We start from the raw sequence: 23,379 nt of genomic DNA, 5'->3' as shown, positions 1-23,379 counted from the left end.
CTCGTTTACTTTTCTCTTTTAAAGGGCTTTAATTTTATTCTTTAAATAAAAGAGGTTTTATTTTATTCTACAAAAGGGTTTTAATTTCTAATTCTTTAAAAGGTTTTAGTTTTTATTCGTTTAAAAATGCCAATCTATTTTTAACGTTGGGTATATTTCTTTAAAAGGAGTAAAAGGCATTTTCTTCATTTTGTTAAAACCCTATTTTTCTTCCTTTATGTTTCTTCTCTGTTTTTTTATTTAAAGGAAAAAACCCAAGAGAGGAGGAGCCTGCCAGGCCACTTGGCCCAAGTGCCCCCTCGGCCTTCCCAGGCCAAGGCCCAGCCAGTCCCCTTCCTGACCTAGCCCGAGCGCTGCGCCTCTTCCTCGTCTCCCTCGCGTCGTCAACTTCCTCGTCCTCCCCTCGTTCCCCTCCAGCGCCATGCCATGCGCGCCGCCTGCCTGCTGCGCCGCCTGCCTCGGCGCCTGCTCCACCCCATTGTGCTCCCGCGCCGGAGCCTCCCCTCGACCTCGCCCTTCCCCACGTCAGCGCATGTCAAGCTCGACCTCGCCTCGCTGCTCGCCGGCGCCGCCCCGCCGTGGTCGCCATCGCCCGTTCCTCGGCGCGTCCGCCTCCGCGTGTTCCCCGCGCGCCGCCTCTTCCCGCCGGCCGCCTCTTCTGCCCAGGTCTCCCCGTGCCCCTGCTGCAGCTCGCTAGCCGCTGCAGTTCCGGCCAGCACCCGCAGAACGTTGGAGCTCGTCGTCGTTGCCTGCTGCTACTGCCGCCTGTGTTGCTGCTGTCGCTTGCTTGTAGATGATGTTGCTGTTGTTGCCTTGCTGCTGCTAGCTAGCTAGCTGGAGCCGTTTTGCTACTGCCGAGGCATGCGTGTTGCTTCGCTTTGCTGTGCTTCCCTGCGTGGGATGCTGCTGCCATGCATGCTTGGCCGATGCATGCTGTTGCGTTGCCTTGCCGTTTTGCTGTTGCTGCGCGTGTTGTTGTTGTCGCGTCTTGCTGCCGGATGAAGTTGGTCGCTTAGCTGCTAGCCGCTGGATGCTGTTGATGTTAGTGCTAGATGTAGCTTGCCTAGCTGTGTTGCTGTTGCTGCTGCTAGACTGCTAGGTTGCTTGCTTGCCGTGCTTAGTGCGTTGCTGCTTGCTCTTGTTCCTGCTGCCTGTAGTCGCAGCTGCATGTGCCGAGCTCGCCTGCCGGCGTTTTGCTGTTGTGTTGAATGCCGGCGCCGCATGCTTCATCCCCGCCTGCCGAGAGTCATCGACAAATTCGCGAGTACATGACATCCTCGACGACCCCGGAAACGAGTTCGACTTCCTCGACGTCGCCGAAGACCCGTGTTCGACTACCGTCGCCGAAGACCATGAACCAACGCCGAAGACCCGAGAACCACGACGTCGAGCGAACGACTACCGTCAACGAGACCGGTACCACGACTTCCACGACGTCCACGACGACCGTTGTTCCCCTTCACTGCACCGATCCGCTTCGAATCGCACGCTTCGAAGGTATACCGATGAGACGTGTTGTGTATCGTGTACAAGTGATGTATGAATGTATGTATGTTTGCATCGTATGTTGCCTGTTGCACGTTGTTCCTCTTATGTTGTGCCCGACACATGGGAACCCGATAAACGGGATCACCCCATCTTTATTTAGCATTCCCGCACACGCTCCCTATACGTTGGCACGATATCTCGACGAGTTATCGGGATAGAAACGTTGCCGTGGCTTCGTTTCCGTCTTGCCGCCATGGTTCCCTCTCGCTCGCCGTGGCGACATATGCTTCTTTCTCTTCTTGCACGTGATGTTGAACTTGCATGCATGTCGCATTCATGGCATGTTATCTTGTGTTGCATGTTTCTTGTGACGTAGCTCCGATCTATGCTCCGCGTGTTAGCCGTCTAGGATGCCATGTAAAATCATCATTTCACCCCTTGCCATGTTAAACAACATTAAACATTAACGTGTTATTAATTGGGAGTGAATTAAATAATTAATCGTGTAGTTTCGTCGATATGTAACCCGTTGCATATCGAGCTTCACTTAATGTGTAGTGTTTGTGTGAGGTGAATTGCCATGCCATGGCTTGCATCTTTGAACTGATCATGCATCATAGTAGGTTGTGCGTCATGTTGTGCATCGTGTGGTGAATACCTGTGCTGATGTTTGTTTCTGGTTTGCTTCGTCTCCATAGAGTTCCGCAAACGTGTCGGAATGTGAGGACCCGTTCGACTACGTTGGTTCGCCGACTTCATGGAGTCATTCTTCTTCCAAGCGGGATCTCAGGCAAGATGACCATTTCCCCAGATACCATTACTATCATTGCCATGCTAGTTTTACCGCTTCTATCGTTTATGTCTCGTTGCCTAACACATGTTAAATATCAAGCTCTCAACAATGCCATGATTACCTTCAACCTGTTCGACCTAGCAAACCACTGATTCGCTAAGTTACCGCTTGCTTAACCATGTTGTTAGCGTTGCTAGTTGCAGGTGCAGATGCTTCCATGTGATAACATGGGTTCCTTGTCATATCACCCTATTAAAAGCTATTTAATTTAATGCACCTATATACTTGGTAAAAGGTGGAAGGCTCGGCCTTTCTAGCCTGGTGTTTTGTTCCACCTTTGCCCCCTTAGTTTCGGCTACCGGTGTTATGTTCCATAAACGAGCGCTCCTAACACGATCGGGGTTGTTATGGGGACCCCCTTGATAATTCGTTTTAGATTAAAGCTGGTCTGGCAGGGCCCAACTTTGGTACTACATTTGCCTAATAACTAATGAACTGCATGTGGAGTAATTAACCCGAGGAAATTTAATCAACCCCCGGGCCAGTGCTCCTCATGAGTGTTGGCCCCACCTGAGCGATGTCCGGCGCCCCTCTGGTCACCCGGAGGTTTAGCGATCCCGGCGTCTAGCTCATCCGTCGTGTCCTGAGAACGAGGTACGCGACTCCTATCGGGATCGTCGACACGTCGGGCGGCCTTGCTGGATTAGTTTTACCTTTGACGGAATATCTTGTGCATAGGGATTCCGGTGATGCTTTGGGTAATCTCAGAGTTGAGGTTTTCCACTAGGGAATCCGACGAGATTGCGAGCTTCATGATTGAGGATTTCTATGCGCCTTGTGGTAATTTGTGATGGACTAGTTGGAGCATCCCTGCAGGGTTAAATCTTTTTGGAAAGCCGTGCCCGTGGTTATGTGGCAATGTGGAAGCTTTGTTTAGCACTGGTTCTAGATAACTTGAAGTTAATTAATTAAAATATGCCAACTGTGTGCGTAACCGTGACTGTCTCTTTCGTGAGTTCCTTCTCCGATCGAGGACACGGTGGGGTTATGTCTGGCGTAGGTAGGTGTTGAGGATCATTCATTTGATCATCAGTAGTTCACGTCCGCTATGCGTAGATCTTCCCCCTCTTATTTCTTGTACTCGTAAGATTAGCCACCAAATATATGCTTAGCCACTGCTGCAACCTCACCACTTAACCATGCCTTACCTATTAAGCTTTGCTAGTCTTGATACCGGCAGCCAGCAGATGTCACTTGTCACAAATGTGGGCAGAAGGGTCACTATGCCAACAAATGTACTTCTCAGCTCCGTCTGCCGCCTCCTCCTCCAGGCAAGCCTCCAAGCAACGCTCTTGTCAAATTCAACCCCAGATCAGCTCGAGTCAACATGGTGAATGCAGCTGAAGCAGACAACTCCTGTGATGTGATCATGGGTAACCTCCTCATCAATGATATTCCTGCTAAAGTGTTATTTGATTCTGGTGCTTCACATTCGTTCCTCTCCATTCCATTTGCATCCAAGCATAATGTTCCTGTTGAAGAGCTTCCTAGTCCGTTGTCAGTAGTTTCTCCAGGCAAGTTCATGCATGCTAGTACTCGTGCTCCCGATGTTTCTATCAAGTTGGGCAATTATTCCTTTCTGGCATCTCCGTATGTCTTGGGCAAGTCCGACATTAACTTGATTCTTGGTATGGACTGGTTGGCCATGAACAAGGCGTCAATTGATTGTGAAGCCAAAGAAGTCAAGCTTACCTTCCGAGGATGTGAATATATTCGCGACGCGCGATGATACAATCCGTCTGTTCTCCTTGAATGAAAAGGGTGAGATCAAACCTATTGAGCAAGTCCCAGTAGTCTGCGAATATCAAGATGTGTTTCCTGAAGAGCTGCCAGGCATGCCTCTGCACCGTGAAGTTGAGTTTTTCATTGAGCTTGAGCCAGGCACAGAGCCAGTGTGCAAACGGCCGTACAAGCTGGGTCCAGAAGAATTGAAGGAACTTAAGAGGCAACTCGATGAGCAGGAGCGTTTGGGTTTGATCAGACCGAGCTCGTCTCCGTGGGGTTGTGGTGTTCTGTTTGTCAAGAAGAAGGATGGATCGGACCGGCTGTGTGTCGATTACCGCCCATTGAACAATAAGACAATCAAGAACAAATATCCACTTCCGAACATAACTGAGTTGTTCGAACAGTTGAAAGGTGCTAAAGTATTCTCCAAGCTTGATCTCAGAATGGGCTATCATCAAATTCGCATTCGCGAGGAAGACATTCTGAAGACGGCATTCAGGACTAGTTTTGGCTTGTATGAGTATACGGTCATGTCTTTTGGTCTGGCTAATGCTCCTCCGACATTTTGTCGATTGATGAACTATATTTTCTCCCCATACAAGAATGAATTTGTCTTGCTCTATCTCGACGACATTCTGGTCTTTTCTCAGAGTGAGGAAGAACACGAGAAACATCTCAGATTGGTGCTTGATAAACTGAGAGAGTACAAGTTGTATGCCAAGTTTTCCAAGTGCGAGTTCTGGCTGAAAGAAGTGGTTTATCTTGGGCATATTATCTCTGCCGAGGGCATTAAGGTTGATCCGTCCAAGGTTCAAGCCATTGTTGAATGGGAGCCTCCGCAGAATGTGAAGCAGCTTCGAAGCTTTCTCGGGCTTCCTGGATATTGCAGAAGGTTCGTTGAGAACTTCTCCAAGATCGCCAAGCCACTCTCTAGTCTTCTTCAGAAGGGTGTTAAGTATGTTTGGTCTCCAGAGTGTCAAGTGGCTTTCGATACACTCAAAGAGAAGCTTATCTCCACTCCGGTCTTGTCTCCTCCGGATGATTCCAAACCGTACTAGGTCTTTTGTGATGCTTCTCTCCAGGGTCTTGGTGCAGTCTTGATGCAAGATAGGAAGGTGGTTGCTTATACCTCTAGGCAGTTGAAGCCTGCGGAGAAGAACTATCATGTGCACGATCTCGAGCTAGCAGCTGTTGTACACGCCTTGATGACTTGGAGACATCTTTTGTTGGAACGTAAGGTTGAAGTTTTCACCGATCACAAGAGTCTCAAGTACATCTTCACTCAGCCTAACTTGAATCTTCGGCAAACACGTTGGGTGGAAATGCTCCAGGATTTTAATCCGAGTGTTGAGTACACGCCAGGCAAGGCAAATGTTGTGGCAGATGCATTGAGCAGGAAGGCATATTGCAACAGTCTGATTCTGCAACCTCTCCAGCCGGGTCTTTGTGAGTCTTTCCGGAAGCTCAATATTCAGCTAGTACCTCAGGGTTTTCTTGCGAACCTTCAGATCTCTCCTACCTTGGAAGATCAGGTCAGAGTAGCTCAGCTTCTTGATGCTATGGTGAAGAAGGTCAAGATTGGCGTGGGAAAGAGTCTCCCCAAGTATAAGTGCTTCACTGTTGATGCGAGGGACACATTGTTTTTCGAGGATCGCCTTGTCGTCCCGAAAGGTGATCTCAGGAAGGTGATCATGGAAGAAGCTCATAACTCTGTGCTCTCTATTCATCCTGGAAGCTCCAAAATGTACCATGACTTGAAGCAGACTTTCTGGTGGACTCGTATGAAACATGAGATTGCTCAATTCGTAAGCGAGTGTGATGTATGTCGAAGGGTGAAAGCAGAACATCAACGCCCAGCGGGTCTCTTGCAGCCTTTGCCGATTCTCGAGTGGAAGTTTGATCACATTGAGATGGATTTTGTCACCGGGTTTCCGAAGTCCAAGAAGGGCAATGATGCCATCTTCGTCGTCATCGACCAGTTGAGTAAAGTGGCTCATTTTCTTCCAGTCAAGGAGTCTATTTCAGTAGCTCAACTGGCAGAGTTGTACACCTCCAGGATTGTCTCTTTGCACGGCGTGCCTATGATGATCTCGTCAGATCGTGGAAGTATCTTCACTTCCAAGTTCTGGGACTCCTTCCAGTCTTCTATGGGCACGAAGATCCGCTTCAGCACAGCGTTCCATCCTCAGACTAGTGGTCAAGTGGAGAGAGTGAATCAAGTTCTTGAGGATATGCTGAGAGCCTGTGTTATCTCTTTTGGCATGAAGTGGGAAGATTGTCTGCCTTTCGCGGAGTTCTCGTATAACAACAGTTATCAAGCTAGTTCTGGCAAGGCTCCATTTGAAATTCTCTATGGCAAGAAGTGTCGTACTCCGCTCAACTGGTCCGAGACCGGCGAGCGTCAGATCCTTGGGAATGATATGATAGAAGAAGCTGAGGAGATGTGTCGGATCATTCGAGACAACCTCAGATCAGCTCAGTCCCGTCAGAAGAGCTACTACGATAGCAAGCACCGTGACATGTCTTATGAGCTTGATGACTTTGTCTATCTCAAGGTGTCGCCTATGAAGGGTATGCAGCGCTTTGGCATCAAAGGCAAGCTCGCGCCTCGATTCGTTGGTCCGTTCAGAGTGGTTGGCAAGAGGGGCGACCTTGCGTACCAGCTCGACCTTCCGTCAACCTTTGCAAATGTCCATGATGTGTTCCATGTTTCTCAGCTTCGGAGGTGTTTCAAGACCCTCGATCGCACTGTGCATCTTCAAGATATCGACCTTCAGCGTGACCTTTCTTATCGTGAGCATCCAGTTGCGGTTCTCGAGGTGACTGAGCGCAAGACCCGTAACAAGACTGTCAAATTTCTCAAAGTGCAGTGGTCTCACCATTCCGATAAAGAGGCTACATGGGAACGCGAGGATCACCTCCGTTCCGAATTTCCCGATTTCTTTCAGTCTTAGATCTCGAGGGCGTGATCTTCTTTGTAGTGTGGGAGAGTTTGTAGTGCCCCAGATGTAAACCTTGCCATATTTGGAACCTATTGCATGTGGGTCCACCTTGTCAGTGATTTGATGTTTTCAATTGTGCCATGACTTCATGTGATGTCCTTTGTATATTTCCCTTCCTAGCATGCATGCATGTCATATCATCTCTCCCATTCATCTTTAAGTCTTTATGTTTGCAAAGGTGGTAGTGGTGATGTGGGTTCTTGTGAGTTCTTGTGATGTGCTTGCATTTTTGTTTTATTTTTAACCCCAACAGAATTGCCATTTGTTTTAAATCCTTTTCTGTGTTTGTTTAAATTAATAAAAAACCCTCAGGGCCCCCTCCTCTATCTGTCGCCAGTGGCACTGCCTTCCGCACGGCCCAGCCCATTTCTCCCCTCGCTCACGCGTGCGGTGCTTCTTCCTCCTCCCTTTCCAGCGAGGCAGGTGGCCCCACCTGTCATCCTCTCATTTCCCTCCCCTCTGCTCCACCGAGAGGAGCGAGAGCACATGGCCGACGGCACGCCCTCGCCTCCTCCTCTCGCGCTATATAGTTCCTTGGCGTCCGTGCAGACACGCTAGGGTTCCTCCCCGCCGCCGCTCCGTCCAGATCTCGACCCCCCCCCTCCCTCTCTCTCGTCGCATCAAGGTGAGAGTCGCTCGGATCCGCCATGGCCAACGGGTGAAGGTCGTCGTCGCTGTCATTCTACTACCCCTACCTCCTCTTCGATGGCACCAGCAGCTCGAGGACGCCTCCAGGAGCATGTTCCCGACGCTGGATCGACCTCCCCCGCGTTGCATCCACTACTTCCCGGCGGCGCTTCCCCTCCGACGAGAAGCTTCGCCGACGGCCTTCTTCCACTACTTCCTCTACGAGACGCCCCTCCTCGACTCGTGCGCGAGGTAGTGCACCTCCTCGCTCCTCCCTGTCCCAGATCGGGCATCGTTGCGGTGGAATCGAAGCGCGCATGGTCTCTGTCACCGGAGCCGCCGCTCGCTGTCGTCACGCCGTTGTAGAGTCCCTCGGGAGTAGTTAGGGTGTGAAATGAGCTCGCGCGTGTGTGGGCTTCCTCCCCTCCATGAGCCGTTGGCCAATTTAGCTTGTGTCGCCGGCGTTGAGGCTCCCCTGTTCCGGCAAGTCGACGGCAACAGTGATAGCAGTAGGGTGTTTTTCTTCAGAGTTACAGCCCCTGTTAGTTCAGTAATCGTTTCGTAGCCTAGTGGTGTGGGGTGTTGTCGCCTGTGGTGAGGGCGCGGGTTTGATCCCCCCTCGGCGCTATTTTTGTTTCCGTTTTCGTCGGCACAGTAGCAACAGCAGAGGCAGCTTATCCTGGTTGGGTGTCCCTCTCTGTCAAGCGAACCCAGAGCAGCGCAGTGGTGTTGGCCGTGGCAACACAGCAGGGGCATAGGGGTTCGATCCCCAGGGTGCCCCCTTTTTCTTTTATCTTCCTATTTTTTTCCCTTTTGCTCTTTTTCTTGTTGGTTGTTTGTGCATTTAACTTTAGATGGCAGCTATCATGTTGTTATTTTTTTTTCCTTGCTGTTATAATTGTGCTAGGTGATGTGGTGTGTATGGGTGCTTGTGAGAGGTGTGTGTGTAAGTAGATGTGTGTGTGTGCTCTAGAGGGAGTGCATGTAGGTGCATATTCTAGTATAATCTTGAGCTTGCAAGCATAGCATTTTGTTGTGTGTGATGCACTAGAGTTTCATGTGAAAATGTATCTTATGAGGGTTATGATGTGTGTATGTTTGCCATGTGATGCAAGCTATGTTTAGCATGTGTAGGTATGTGTGTTGATCTAGAGCATGATGTGCTTGTGGGTGATGTGGAGTAGATGTGTGTGTGAGAAGCATTCCACCTTTGCAAGCAAGCTTTGCACCTTCACATGACCATATGTGAGAGGGCATGGTATGTTGTTTGTGTGAATAGCTTGGTAGTAGAGGTTATGAAGTTGATGTGCATGACACATACATGGGGTTCAAACCCCCATGTCACTTTGTCATTGTGCACATGAGCTCAACCATGTAGTTGTTGATATAGTGGAACTACATGAAATGATGCCCTATTCACTAGGCATGATTTGGAGTAGTTTCCTCTTCCTTAATTTGTGGTCACTTGTTCCAAGTAAGTGCCCACATATTATATATGATTTCGGGGTAGAATCTCCTAAGGAATCCAGTGGTGAAGTTAGTTTTTCCATTAGGATACTTTATGGAGTTGACATATTCAGATTTTTTGCAAGTTTGCTCTTTGTTTCCATGGAATAGGTGGAGCCCAAGGGCATGAGCTTTTGTATGGTAGTAGTAGGGGTTTTGCTCTACACCATAGTGGTTTCATTTATCACTTGGTGTTACTTGTGTGCAAGCTATGCCTAGACAAAGTGGGCATGTGGCTGAAAATTCCAGCTTAGTGAAATCTGGAATTTCACTAAGTCTAGGAATCTGGAAACATTTTCTTCTCCTCTAGATGAGGTTGTGCTGGTCATTGTGTTGTGATCTAGCCTTAGTTCAGTGATAGGAATTTGGACATGATATGTTTGTGAAGCTCCCTATCAAATTTCATCTCATTTGGAGTCCTGTAGGTTATGTTTTGCTTGCTGTGAAAAAGCTTCAGAACAAAGACAGAAAGTCAGGTGCATGAATTTTCACTAAGTCCCTGAGATCTGATGGTTTTGGGAAAGTTTGCAGCCTTGTGTCTTTTGTGTTTAATTCCTTTTGGTGTGATTCTTGCTGGTGCTTGTAGTATTCTTGGTTGGCTACAGCCACATATATTATTTGTCATATTTGGAGGGTTGTAGCTATGTTGCATGTAACTCACAAAGAGCTAAGATGCAGATTATGGCAGATTGTGTAGTATAGTCATTTTGATGATTGTGGGTGCTTAGTTGATGTTGTGGTGTTCTTCCTTGCTCCAATCCATTCATGTTAGGTTGTTATATGTCTTGGCAACCTGGGAATACCAGATTTGTGCCATTGGAGTGTGTGGTGTTGTTTTTGACACGTAGGGCTTCATATCTTGTTTCGTTGATTCCCGTTGATCTGTAGCTCCGACTGTAATGTTCTTTATATGGTCTTGCATCGTTTTCACGAGACCCATATTATCATGTCATTCTCATGCATGTCAAAATAGCTTAGTGTACAGTTCTGTCCAGAAACTTGAAGTAGCTTCTCTTGCTTGTGCTAGTGATAGAAATAGTGATGCATGCTCATTTTTCATCTCATGCATCATATGCTTGTTGCATCTTGAGGTGCGGTTGTTCATTGGATTTTATTCTTATGTTGGGTAGCACCGGGATCGGAGAATGAGTACGTGGATTCGGGAGAGTACGTGCAGGACGAACAAGAACCATTCCAAGCTGAGGATATCACACGCAAGATGATATGACCTTGATTCCATCTCTAGACTTGTTATGCTAGTTTGTGTTTCCATGTCATATTGCTCGCTGCCTACCACTGAATTAAATTGCCACTTGATATACCATGAACCCAAACACTGATCCCTTCCTAGCAAAACTTGTACGGCTAAGTAGGCTTTGCTCAGCCACTAATGTTAGCGTTGCTAGATGCAGGTGCTTTGACTCATGTCAGAACATGAGATTGATACCATTATCTTAAATGCTGTTATTTAATTAATGCACCTATATACTTGGTAAATGATGGAAGGCCTAGCCTTTTGCCGGGTGCTTTGTTCCGTTATTGCCGCCTTAGTTACCGGCTACCGGTGTTTGATTCCATAATGATCGCTCCTAACACGTTCGGGGTTGTTATGGGGACCCCCTCGATAAATCGCGTAGCGCTAAGGCTTGTCCGGCAGGACCCAACATTGGTTTTAATATGCTAATCACATAATAATCTGCATAGGGAATAGCTACCCCGAGGAATTTAATCAACAACCCGGGCCAGTGCTCCTCATGAGTGTTGGTCCCACCTGAGCGATGTCCGGGGCCCCACTGGTCACCCAGAGGTTTAGCCATCCCGACGTCTAGCTCATCCGTCGTGTCCTGAGAATGAGATACGTGGCTCTTATCAGGGTCGTCGACACGATGGGAGGTCCTTCTAGCCTTGCCTTACCTTAGCGGTATATCTTGCGTATAGGTATCCCAGTGAAGCTTTGGTTTCCCCCAGGGTTGAGTTTTTCTCTAAGGAATCCGACGATATCACGAGATTCGTGAAAGAGGATGACTTTGCGGCCTGTGAACGTTTGTGGTGGACTAGTTGGAGCACCCCTGCAGGGTTTAATCTTTCGGAAAGCCGTGCCCGGGGTTATGTGGCAACTTGGAATATTTTGTTAACATCCGGTATTAGATAACTCAAACATAAGCTAATAAAAATTTCCAACTGTGTGCGTAACCGTGACTGTCCCCTCGAAGATCTCTCTTCGATCGGGAACACGGTGGGGTTATGAATGTCGTAGGTAGGTGTTCTGGATCACTTAGTGATCAAGTAATCACGACTCCTAGTGTAGTCCACCTTCATAAATGCTTTGCGTAAGTTAGCCACTAAATCAAGCTTAGGATGTTGCAAGCTTAAACACTTCACCTTATCCTACCTAATAACTTGACTAGTTCTGGCACCAAGGTCTTAGATTGCTGAGTCCTCGTGGCTCACGGATTCCTCCAAAACTCCCAACAGGTACAGGTGCCCTAGAGACAGATGATCCCGACGGCACTCAGCTGGCGTGGCAGTACGATGAGGAGACAAACCGCCTTTATGTGAACTATCCAGAAGATTGAGGCGTGGTCGTGATCGTGGGCCTGCAGGCAGGGTAGCATAGCATTTCTATGTTTTGCAGTCCGTAGCGGAACTACCTTGATTGTATATGTGATGTACTCTGAGATATTTATGAGAAGACAATTGAATCCCGGATTGTCTCCCTTTATTATTATTTGTGTTGTGTTACCTGTTTGTGAAACGCTTAGATGCGCTTCTTTCCTATTCGGGGCCTCGATCCCCAGATCGGAAAGGACCGCATCTTGGTCGTTACAGTGACAAAGAGCTCGTCGTAAAGGGTTACGCTGATGCTAGCTTCGACACAGATCCGGATGACTCTAAGTCACAGACTGGATACGTATATGTGTTGAATGGTGGGGCAGTGAGCTGGTGCAGCAGCAAGCAAGAAGTCGTGGCAGCATCTACATGTGAAGCGGAGTACATAGCTGCTTCAGAAGCAGCTCATGAAGGAATTTGGATGAAGGAGCTCATCACCGACCTTGTAGTGGTTCCAAGCGCGTCGGGTCCAATGACACTCTTCTGCGATAACACTGGGGCCATTGCCATAGCCAAGGAGCCCAGGTTTCACGGGAAGACGAAGCACATCAAACCCCGCTACAACTCCATCCAGGACCATGTCCAGAGTGGAGTAATAGATATTTGTAAAGTACACACGGATCTGAATATTGCAGACCCGTTGACTAAACCTCCTCCACGAGCAAAACATGATCAACACCATAATGCTATGGGTGTTCGATACATCACAATGTAACTAGATTATTGACTCTAGTGCAAGTGGGAGACTGTTAGAAATATGCCCTAGAGGAAATAATAAAATGGTTATTATCATATTTCCTTGTTCATGATAATAGTCTATTGTTCATGCTATAATTGTATTAACAGGAAACAGTAATACATGTGTGAATAAATAGATCACAATGTGTCCCTAGCAAGCCTCTAGTTGGCTAGCTCGTTAGTCAATAGATGATCATGGTTTCCTGGTCATAGACATTAGATGTCATTGATAACGGGATCACATCATTGGGAGAATGATGTGATGGACAAGACCCAATCCTAAGCATAGCACTAGATCGTATTGTTCGTATGCTAAAGCTTTTCTAATGTCAAGTGTCTTTTCCTTCGACCGTGAGATTGTGCAACTCCTAGATACCGTAGGAGTGCTTTGGGTGTATCAAACATCACAACGTAACTGGGTGACTATAAAGGTGCACTACGGGTATCTCTGAAAGTGTCTGTTGGGTTGGTACGAATCAAGATCGGGATTTTTCACTCCGTGTGACGAAGAGGTATCTCTAGGCCCACTCGGTAGAACATCATCATGAGCTCAATCTGACTAAGGAGTTAGTCACACGATGACGTGCTATGGAACGAGTAAAGAGACTTACCGGTAACGAGATTGAACAAGGTATGGGTATACCGACGATCGAATCTCGGGCAAGTTCTATACCGACAGACAAAGGGAATTGTATAAGGGATTGATTGAATCCTTGACATCATGGTTCATCCGATGAGATCATCGTGGAGAAAGTGGGAGCCACCATGGGTATCCAGACCCCGCTGATGGTTATTGGCCGGAGAGGTGTCTCGGTCATGTCTGCCTGTCTCCCGAACCCGTAGAGTCTACACACTTAAGGTTCGATGACGCTAGGGTTATAAGGAATTGTTATACGAGGTTACTGAAAGTTGTTCGGAGTCCCGGATGAGATCCCGGACATCACGAGGAGCTCCGGAATGGTCCGGAGGTAAAGATTGATATATAGGACGGATGGTTTCGGACACCGGAAGTGTTTCGGGCATCACCGGTAATGTACCGGGACCACCGGAGGTGGCCTCGGGTGTTGGGGATATTAATTGTTAATCACCCACTCTAGTTGGGCCGAGTTATCAATCAGGCGATTCACCCAAACAATTATTTGGGCTTTGTCCTGGCCGGATCAAGGTCGTATCACGGTTTATGATTTCTGGATGGTCTCCAAGCTTTGAAGGACGGCGACTTGGAGACCACAGGGATCACGATTTGTAGGAAGGAAAGTATCCTTGTAAACCCTAGGGGTTCGACCTGTATATAAAGGCGAGTCCTAGGGGAGGAGAGGGCAGGTTAGAAACCATCGAGTGCTAGGTTCGGCGAGTTACGCCCTCCTTGTAATCGAAACCACATCAATACAAACCAAAGCAGGACGTCGGCTTTTACCTCCTCACGAGGGGCCGAACGTGGGTAAATCGCCGTGTGTCTCCCGCTTAACCCCTTTGAGTCGCCACCAAAGGTGCGATGGCTCCAGTACTAAGTCCTTTCACGAGGACATCTGCCGTGACAAAACCACGACAGTTGGCGCCCACCGTGGGGCCTACGCACGGTGGAGTTGAGTTCTCAAAGGGAGCCCTACCAGGGTTTGGGAGTTACGCAATGGGGCTCATGACTCGGAGCCGTCGCGGGAAAACCTACATCGACAACCAGCGATGGGGACCTGAAGCAGATTCGATTGAATCTGGTTACAGGGTCCCCTTCGGCAAGATCAACATCTTCATCGGCATGATCGGATCATCCGTGCCTGAGCCGGACATCTCCACCGACATAGTCGAGCCGGCCAGGTACGTCCGCCCAGTAATAACACCACATTTGACTCGCCCGGTCTTTGTGGGGTTCACGCAGGGATCGGAGGAGCCAGAGCGCTCGGCGACTCAGGAAACTACACCGTTCAACTCTGATGACGAATCATCCATGGGCGACTCAGATTCAATCCGGTCTGTGCATGGGGATTGTCTTGGGGGCTTGTCGCTGGCCATGGACCCCGAAGTCCTTGACCGAACCCGCCGCCAGATCGCCATCTACATGGCAGGGGCGACTCAACCCACACAAAACCCTACCGGAGGCGATGGAACCGGCGAGACGTCCAGGAGCCCGGCCGCAGTCCTGGTGGATTTAGCGGCGGAGATCACAAGGTTGATGGCGACTCCCCTCACACCAGAAAACCAGGAGGAGATAAACACAGAACTGGCAAAACTCAGAGAGGCAGTGGCGAAGGCTCATCGGGATGCCGAGATAGAGTCCGCCAGGATCGAGACTCGGCAAGCTCGAATTACAGCCGAAAGGATGCGTTTAAGCATTGACAACTGGCGGCTCGAGAGACAGCAGCGCGCATCTGACGTCGTCCATCAGCGAAGACACCAGGGCCGCCCGCCCCATGATCTCAACCCGACCCGCCTGTTCGACACTCCACGAACCCCTGGGGCGGGAGCTGCCCCGGGGGGAGGACCGGGCCACCCGCCTAACCCGCCGGCTCAGCCAGCCGAGGATCGCATTCCCTGATTCCGGATGCCTCAAGGCCACTTTTCCAACCCGGTGGACAACGTTCTTGCCGCAACTCGCCATCTGGAGTCTCTTCCGATTCACGGCAACACCCCTGCCGAGATAGAAGCAAGGAACGCCATCGAGATGTTGAAGACGGCGGTGGTTCAAAACGCCCAGTTCTCACATAGCCTCGAAAGGTTGCATTCCACCCCCCAGGCAAGTTACACCAGGAGCCGGCCAGAGGACCAGCCAGCCGTAAACAGCGGGCCGCGACACGTCCCACAGGACAACCCGCCTGAACAGAACCCGTCGGGTCGGGATCTCCCGAACACCCAAAACGCCCCGGCCCCCCTCGTCGGGGGCGGAGGGCGAGTAGGAGTACCATGCTTGGCCCTCGCCCTTTGTAACGAAAGGATTCCCAAAGACTTTAAGGGACCAAGAAAGGTGCCTAATTACACCCCGGACCTTGAGCCGGCGTCGTGGATCGAGAGTTATGAAATGGCCATGGACATGCTCGATGTGAACGGCGGTTTGTGCCAGATACTTCACGATGATGCTCGAGGGGTCATCACGTACTTGGTTGAAAAACTTACCTCCCAACTCCATCCAGACCTGTGCCGAGTTAAAAGAGTGTTTCATCAAAAACTTCCGAGGAACTTGCAAACGTCCGATGACGATCGTCGATCTACAGCACTGTGTTCAGTGCCCGGATGAGTCGGCTCACCATTGGTCACGGCGGGTTGCAGAAATTATCCATTCGTCAGATGGCATTACGGCGGCTCAAGTTGTGCTGATCCTTGAGCAAAATTGCCATTACGAACCCTTGGTGCAAAAACTGGGGCGACTCAAGCGAAAGATCCAAGACATGGGAGAGCTGCTGGACAACCTCACTAGGTACGCTGAGGCTGATGACACCAAAGATCCTGGTGAGGACGGTAAGGCTAATTCGCCCAAGAAGGGCGAGTCATCCAAAAATCATACCCGGTTCCAGGGACGTAACCGCCATAATCAAGGGACCAATGGCAAGCGAAGACCGCAAGAAGAGCCCTCGGACTTAGTCGCCAATACCAACGCCAACAACGGCAAGAAGAAAAATAGGGGGTTTAGCGGGAAGAGGCCGCGTAACTATGAAGAGCTACTCAAAGGCCCTTGCCCGCACCATGCCACGGCAGACGGTTCGGCGACTCACTCCTGGGAAAACTGCTTCGTAATGCGGGAGTTTCGGGCGGAAGCGATCAAGAAGAGTCAAAACGATGACCCGGACCAGCGCCAGGAGCAATTCGCCGCACCCAACCAACGACAGAACCCTTTCGGCGGCTTTCCCGAACAGGGGGCTCAGGGAGGCCCACAGCCAGGCAGTGGCCAATACCCGGTGCACCACCAGCGGCGGTATTACCCGCCAGGAGCCTTTCAGCAGCCACCCCCACAGGGGGCTCCGCAGGGTTAGGACGATAATGGAGGCTTCCGCAGCAACCCCAAACAGTTAAGTAATGGGCAGTATCATGTTTTCACCACCAATGCTTGCAGGCGCGATAAGAAGGTGAGTCACCGAGCGTACAGTGTATCTGAACCGGCGCTTCCCAGATACCTCCATTGGTCTGAGCAAACCATAACATGGAGCAGGGAGGATCACCCGCCGAGAGTTGACAACCCAGGCGATTTGGCGTTGGTCGTGGCTCCCCAAGTTGGGGGTTACACCCTATCCAAAGTGCTAATGGATGGTGGCAGCAGCATCAATATCTTAAATTTTGACACTTTCCAAAGGATGAACCTATTGGAAAGGACCTGATGCCTTCAACCACGGTTTTCCACAGAATCGTCCGCGGCAAGTCGGCTTATCCCATAGGCCGGGTCAGGCTCACAGTGGCGTTTGGAACTGCGCAAAATTACAGGTCGAAGTCACTGATTTTCGAAGTGGTCAAATTAAAAAGCCCCTACCATGCGTTGTTTGGGCGGCCGGCTTACGCCCGCTTCATGGCTCGCCCGTGCTATGTTTACCTCAAGCTCAAAATGCCTGGTCCCAAAGGACCTATCACGGTTGATGGAGATAGAAGGATTGCAAAGGAATGTGAAGAAGGGGACGCGGCTTATGCGGAAGTCGCCTGTGCTGCGGAAGAGCTCAAACACCATCGAGCCAATGTTGACCCGGCGGACATGTCACCCCTAAAGAAGCCAACTACAGATTCTGAGTCACCCCTCAAGTTCAAGCCAACGGACGACACTAAGACAATCGATTTCGTGCCTGGCGATTCATCCAAACAGTTCACCATCGGGACGGGTCTGGACCCCAAATAGGAAAGCGCGCTCATCGAATTCATCCGTGAGAATCGGGACATCTTCGCATGGAAACCTTTTGACATGTCTGGTGTGCCGAGAGAATTCGTTTAGCACCATCTTAATGTTGACCCTAAGAGCAAACCCATCCAGCAGTACCTTCGCAGATTTAACGAGGAGCGACGCAAGGCGATTGGGGAAGAGGTTGCCCGTCTTTTAGCCGCCAGATTCATCGTGGAAGTTTTTCACCCCAAATGGCTGGCTAACCCAGTTTTGGTACTCAAGAAGAATGGTACTTTTCGTATGTGCATTGACTACACAGACCTCAACAGAGCTTGTCCAAAATATCCCTTCGCTCTTCCCCGCATCGACCAGATCATTGACTCAGTGGCGGGATGCGAACGATTGTGCTTTTTGGACGCCTACTCAGGATATCACCAAATCAAGATGGCCGTGGAGGATCAAGAGAAAACAGCCTTTATAACCCCCTTCAGGGCTTTCTGTTATGTGTCCATGCCCTTTGGACTTAAGAGTGCGGGGGCGACTTACCAACGCTGCATCCAGAATTGCCTCCGCAACCAAATCGGTCGCAACGTCCATGCCTATGTCGACGATATTGTGATCAAAACCCGCCAGGGGGAGACGCTACTGGAGGATCTCAAGGAAACGTTCGATAATCTACGGGTATATCAGATGAAGCTAAATCCCACCAAGTGTGTTTTTGGCGTGCCTGCAGGGAAATTGCTGGGTTTCCTGGTATCGGAGCGCGGCATTGAAGCTAACCCGGACAAGATCGAAGCAGTTACATCCCTTGGAAAGCCGGCGAACGTTAATCAAGTTCAACGACTGGCGGGTCACATTGCGGCCCTAAGTCGTTTTGTGAGTCGCCTGGGTGAGAAGGCGATCCCTCTTTATCAGTTATTAAGGAAATCCGATCGGTTTGTTTGGACGAATGAGGCAGACGAGGCGCTCAAAGCCCTGAAACGCCAATTGGCTAACCCGCCGGTCCTGGCCGCCCCGACTGAAAAAGGGCCCATGCTTCTGTATATCGCGGCAAATTCCAAAGCAGTAAGTGTGGCAGTGGTCGTTGAGAGAAAGGAGGAAGGGAAGGAATACCCAGTGCAACGCCCGGTATATTTTATCAGCGAGGTGTTAACTCTTTCCAAGCAGCGGTACCCACACTGGCAGAAGTTGGTATATGGGGTGTTTATGGCGAGTCGAAAACTTAAGCATTATTTCCAAGAACACCCTATCACAATGGTTAGCTCTGCCCCCCTTGGGGACATCATCCAGAATCGGGAGGCAACAGGGCGGATCGCCAAGTGGGCAATAGAACTTGGGCCCCATCACATACAATATACCCCCCGCACAGCCATCAAGTCTCGGGCCTTAGTTGATTTCATCAACGACTGGACGGAGTTACAGGCTCCGGAAGACCGGCCTGATCTCACTTACTGGACTATTTACTTTGATGGACTTAGGCAGCTGGAAGGCTCGGGGGCTGGTGTGGTGTTGGTATCCCCTCAAGGAGATAAATTCTGTTACGTTCTCCGACTCATGTTTCCGTGCACTAACAATGCGGCGGAATACGAAGCTTTGCTTCATAGCTTGCGACTCACCAAGGAGATGAATCTAACACGAGTCAGATGCTTTGGCGACTCTGATTTGGTGGCACAGCAAGTTTCAGGTACCTGGGATTCTTGGGACCCCATGATGGCGGCTTACAGAAGAGCTGTGTCTGATGTGGCGGGTCATTTTCATGGTTATCAGGTGGACCACATTGATCGGCGCCTCAACGAGGCAGCTGACGCCCTCTCACGACTTGGTTCCTAGAGAAAGCCAGTTCCTCCCAATGTTTTTCTGGATATCTTGCATAAACCATCCGTGATTCTACCATCGGAGGAGGAATTGGCAATACCAGATCCCGAGTCTCAGCTCGTGGCGGCTCTCCATGTCACGCCGGATTGGGTTCTTCCTTATCTGGCTTATCTCACTCGGGGCGAGTTACCAGCAGACGAAGTTTTGGCTCGTCAAATCGTTCGGCGCAGGAAATCCATGGTCATCATCAATTGCGAGCTATATAAGCGGAGCGCCTCTGGAGTTTTTCAGTGATGCGTTTCCTCCAAAGAAGGATGCATAATCTTAAAGGACATTCATTCCGGAGACTGTGGGCATCATGCCGGGTCACGCTCTTTGGTGTCAAAGGCGTTCCGTCATGGTTTCTTTTGGCTGACGGCTCATGCAGATGCAGAAGATATAGTTCGTCGGTGCGAAGGATGCCAGCGTTATGGGCGGCAGGCTCATGTGCCGGCTCAAGAATTAAGAATGATCCCCATCACTTGGCCTTTTGCAGTCTGGGGGCTGGACATGGCCGGCCCCTTTAAAATGTCCTCTAACAAGAAGACCCATCTGCTGGTGGCGGTTGATAAGTTCACCAAGTGGGTTGAGGCGGAACCTATTGGAGCTTGCGATGCGGAAACAGCGGTCGAATTCTTGAAAAAGTTGATTTTCCGGTTTGGATATCCGCACAGTATCATTACTGATAATGGTACTAACTTGTCCCAAGGGGCGATACAGGAGTTTTGTCGTCGAGAACATATCTGGCTTGATGTTTCTGCAGTCGCTCACCCACAATCTAATGGGCAGGCAGAGCGGGCGAATCAGGAGGTTTTGCGAGGGATTAAGCCCCGACTCATGGTTCCCCTGGAAAAAACCCCAGGGTGTTGGGTTGAAGAATTACCTTCAGTACTGTGGAGTATTCGAACCACCCCGAACCGGTCCACGGGTTTCACCCCTTTCTTTCTGGTCTACGGAGCAGAGACTGTTATTCCTACTGATATAAGGCATGACTCACCTAGAGTCGCCGCATATGTGGAACAAGACAATGAGTTGGTGCGTCAAGACTCTTTGGACGCCTTAGAGGAGGCACGTGACCTGGCTGCGGCCCGTTCAGCTATCTACCAGCAGGGTCTACGGCGTTATCACAACCGCCGGGTTAAAAGTCGGACCTTTCAGGAAGGCGGCTTGGTTCTTCGGTTGATACAAGATCGTGCAGGCATGCATAAGTTGTCACCACCTTGGGAAGGACCGTTCTTCGTCAGCAAGAATCTCCGCAATGGCTCTTATTATTTGGTGGATCTCCGGCCTAACCGGCCAACCACGGAGGCTGAGTCAACTCGCCCCTGGAATATTGCCCACCTGCGGCCTTATTACACTTGAGCTCTTAAGCTCTACATTTTGTAAGTTCTTCAGTTTCATTATGAAGTAATAAAGTTGAAAATACTCCCTGACTTGGGGGCTTCTTCATTAAAGAACAATTTTTGTCATCCTGTTGCGACCTTATGAGCCTACAGAATCATCATCTTAGGGTGGTGCTTGAGCTTTCTGACTCGCCCCATCCTGTCGCGACCTTATGAGCCGACGAAATCATCATCATTTTAGGGTGTGTGCTCGAGCTTTCTGGCTCGCCTCATCCTGTCGCGACCTTATGAGCCGACGAAACCTGCATTTTAGGGTGGCGCTTGAGCTTTCTGACTCGCCGCATCCTGTCGCGACCTTATGAGCCGACGAAATCATCAGCATTTTAGGGTGTGTGCTCGAGCTTTCTGACTCGCCTCATCCTGTCGCAACCTTATGAGCCGACGAAATCATCAACATTTTAGGGTGTGTGCTCGAGCTTTCTGACTCGCCTCATCCTGTCGCGACCTTATGAGCCGACGAAGCCTGCATTTTAGGGTGTATGCTCGAGCTTTCTGACTCGCCTCATCGTGTCGCGACCTTATGAGCCGACGAAACCTGCATTTTAGGGTGTGTGCTCGAGCTTTCTGACTCGCCTCATCCTGTCGCGACCTTATGAGCCGACGAAACCTGCATTTTAGGGTGTATGCTCGAGCTTTCTGACTCGCCTCATCCTGTCGCGACCTTATGAGCCGACGAAACCTGCATTTTAGGGTGTGTGCTCGAGCTTTCTTACTCGCCTCATCCTGTCGCGACCTTATGAGCCGACGAAAACCTGCATTTTAGGGTGTGTGCTCAACCTTTCTGACATGCCTCATCCTATCGCGACCTTATGAGCCGACGAAACTATCATTTTGGGTGTGTGCTCGAGCTTTCTGACTCACCCCATCCTGTCGTGACCTTATGAGCCGACGAAATTGTTGTTTTTATTTTTCTTCGTGGCATAGCCTCGAGGGTTTTAAACCCTTCTTTCTGATTCCTCTTGAAAATATTTGTTATCATTTATTTGGTTTCACATATGTTGTTTTCAAAGCCTAAATCTGGTTGATGATCAGAATTACTTCGTCCATGGCGGATTAAGCATCATAAAGGATTCTCAAATGGCAGGTCAAATATTTCAAATCGCCTTAAGGGCGATATAAAGATTCTTTCGAGAGTATCACAAAAACAGTATTGACTTATGAAAAAGACCTATTACATGGCTCTCAGGCCAAATCGATGAGGTTTATTCTGTTGTTGCCTTGGGATCATTTTGCTGCGAGCTTTGGCCGACCTCAATTTGCAAGTCGCCCAGTACCCAGTTACACTTGGCCAGAGCTGCGAAGTCATCTTCATCAGTCAGGATTGATGCCAGGTCTGCTTCCAAGTCAAAAGGGTTCTTGGGTCGCCGAGGAGTTAAACTGGTCGTCACAAAGGTTGACGGGTTGACCTTCTTGTTTTTGCTGTCATAAGCCGCCTGATACTTTGATAAATCCAGACTTGCTGCGAGTTGGGTTGCTGCCAGCCGGGAGTCCTTGACAACACGTTGATAGTCCTCTTCAACGAATTCTGACCTATCGTCTTTGAGTTGAGGAAAGCCTGCCGCTACCTCTTCCGGGTTGATCTCTGGAGCATACGCCAAACAGCGACTCAAGGCAGTCAAAACCCCCTTTCAGGCGGCTGACCGAGTTAGCTCACCAATCTGAGGGGGAAGTGTGGATAGGCAGCCAAGCACCTTCTTTATGGAAGTTATAGGCTCTTTGGCACCCATCACAGCTTTAACAGTTAAGACACTGTTGGTGTACAGTTGCTCTGTCAGCGTGTAAATCGCCTTTAGCATCAGCATGCAATCTTCCTGAAGGTTGGCGGCTCTCGGACCTGAGTAAGGGGTCATGATAATCAGCGACTTACGATAAGAGTTATTTATAAAAAAAGGGGGGAGAAAAGACCAAAAGTTTGAGTAAGTTTACCAAAGACGGCTTGCGTCATGTTTGAGATATGACGCTTCAAGCCGGACAATTCTTGTTGCACAGTAGCTAGCCTGGCTTCAGCCTTCTCTGCTCTTTTTGTGGCAGCATCTTGGTCAGCTTGAGCTCTTTTCAAATTGGCTTTGAGTTTTTCCAACTCATCCAAGACCAATTGATACTTCTCCTCCGACTTAGCTCGGGCATCTTGCTGACCAGATAAGTTTTTCTTTAATTCGCCGAGCGCCGATTCAGTCTGAGCAAGAGTTTCTGTTGAAAGTACAAAAAAAAGGGGCAAGTCTTAGAACTATTGCAAGCAATATCCCTGACACTTGGGGGCTAATGTATAATTTTTTTTCTTTTCAGATGAAATTATACAATATCAAGACCCGGCTCCTCTTTTTACTCATGACCCGGCCCTTGGGGCTTACTGGTCGCAAGTTTTTTTTTCTAAATTTATCAAGACCCGGCTCATCTTTTTACTGATGACCCGGCCCTTGGGGGTTACTGATCGCAAGTTTTTTCTAAATTTATCAAGACCCGGCTCATCTTTTTACTGATGACCCGGCCCTTGGGGATTAATGGGAGTAATACAATATAACAAAACTTACCTCATGTTTGTTTTTTAACATCCGCAGCAGGCTTTTCTCCATCTCACAACTCGCCTCCAGGCGACTTGCAAAACCAGAGCAGAGTTCCTTGAACTCCAGATTTTCATATTCAGAAAGCTTAGCCTTGGAGAGTCCAGATTCAGGAATGGCTTGAGAGGAGGATGTTACATGCCTTGACAAAACCGTTGCCGCCGGTTTAGAGAAACCGGTACCAGTAATAATTACAGCATCCGGTTCTTCTGTTGTCATC

At 49.4% G+C, this 23,379-nt stretch overlaps 1 protein-coding gene across 1 annotated transcript in view; it reads left to right on the top strand.

The window, feature by feature from the left end:
• The first annotated feature begins 426 nt into the window (after positions 1-426).
• LOC123425073 overlaps positions 427-23,379 on the top strand; it is a 66,277-nt gene continuing 43,324 nt past the window's right edge. Inside the window, exons 1-3 of the mRNA XM_045108744.1 lie at positions 427-769; positions 1,158-1,264; positions 7,784-7,947. Coding sequence (XP_044964679.1) covers positions 427-769; positions 1,158-1,264; positions 7,784-7,947 — 614 coding nt within the window. The remainder of the gene's footprint in view (positions 770-1,157; positions 1,265-7,783; positions 7,948-23,379) is intronic.

Source organism: Hordeum vulgare, chromosome 2H (genome assembly GCF_904849725.1).
Source record: "Hordeum vulgare subsp. vulgare chromosome 2H, MorexV3_pseudomolecules_assembly, whole genome shotgun sequence".
NCBI classification, from domain to species: Eukaryota; Viridiplantae; Streptophyta; class Magnoliopsida; order Poales; family Poaceae; genus Hordeum; species Hordeum vulgare.
Note: the sequence above shows the minus strand (reverse complement) of the source record. Positions and strands in the feature narration are given on the sequence as shown.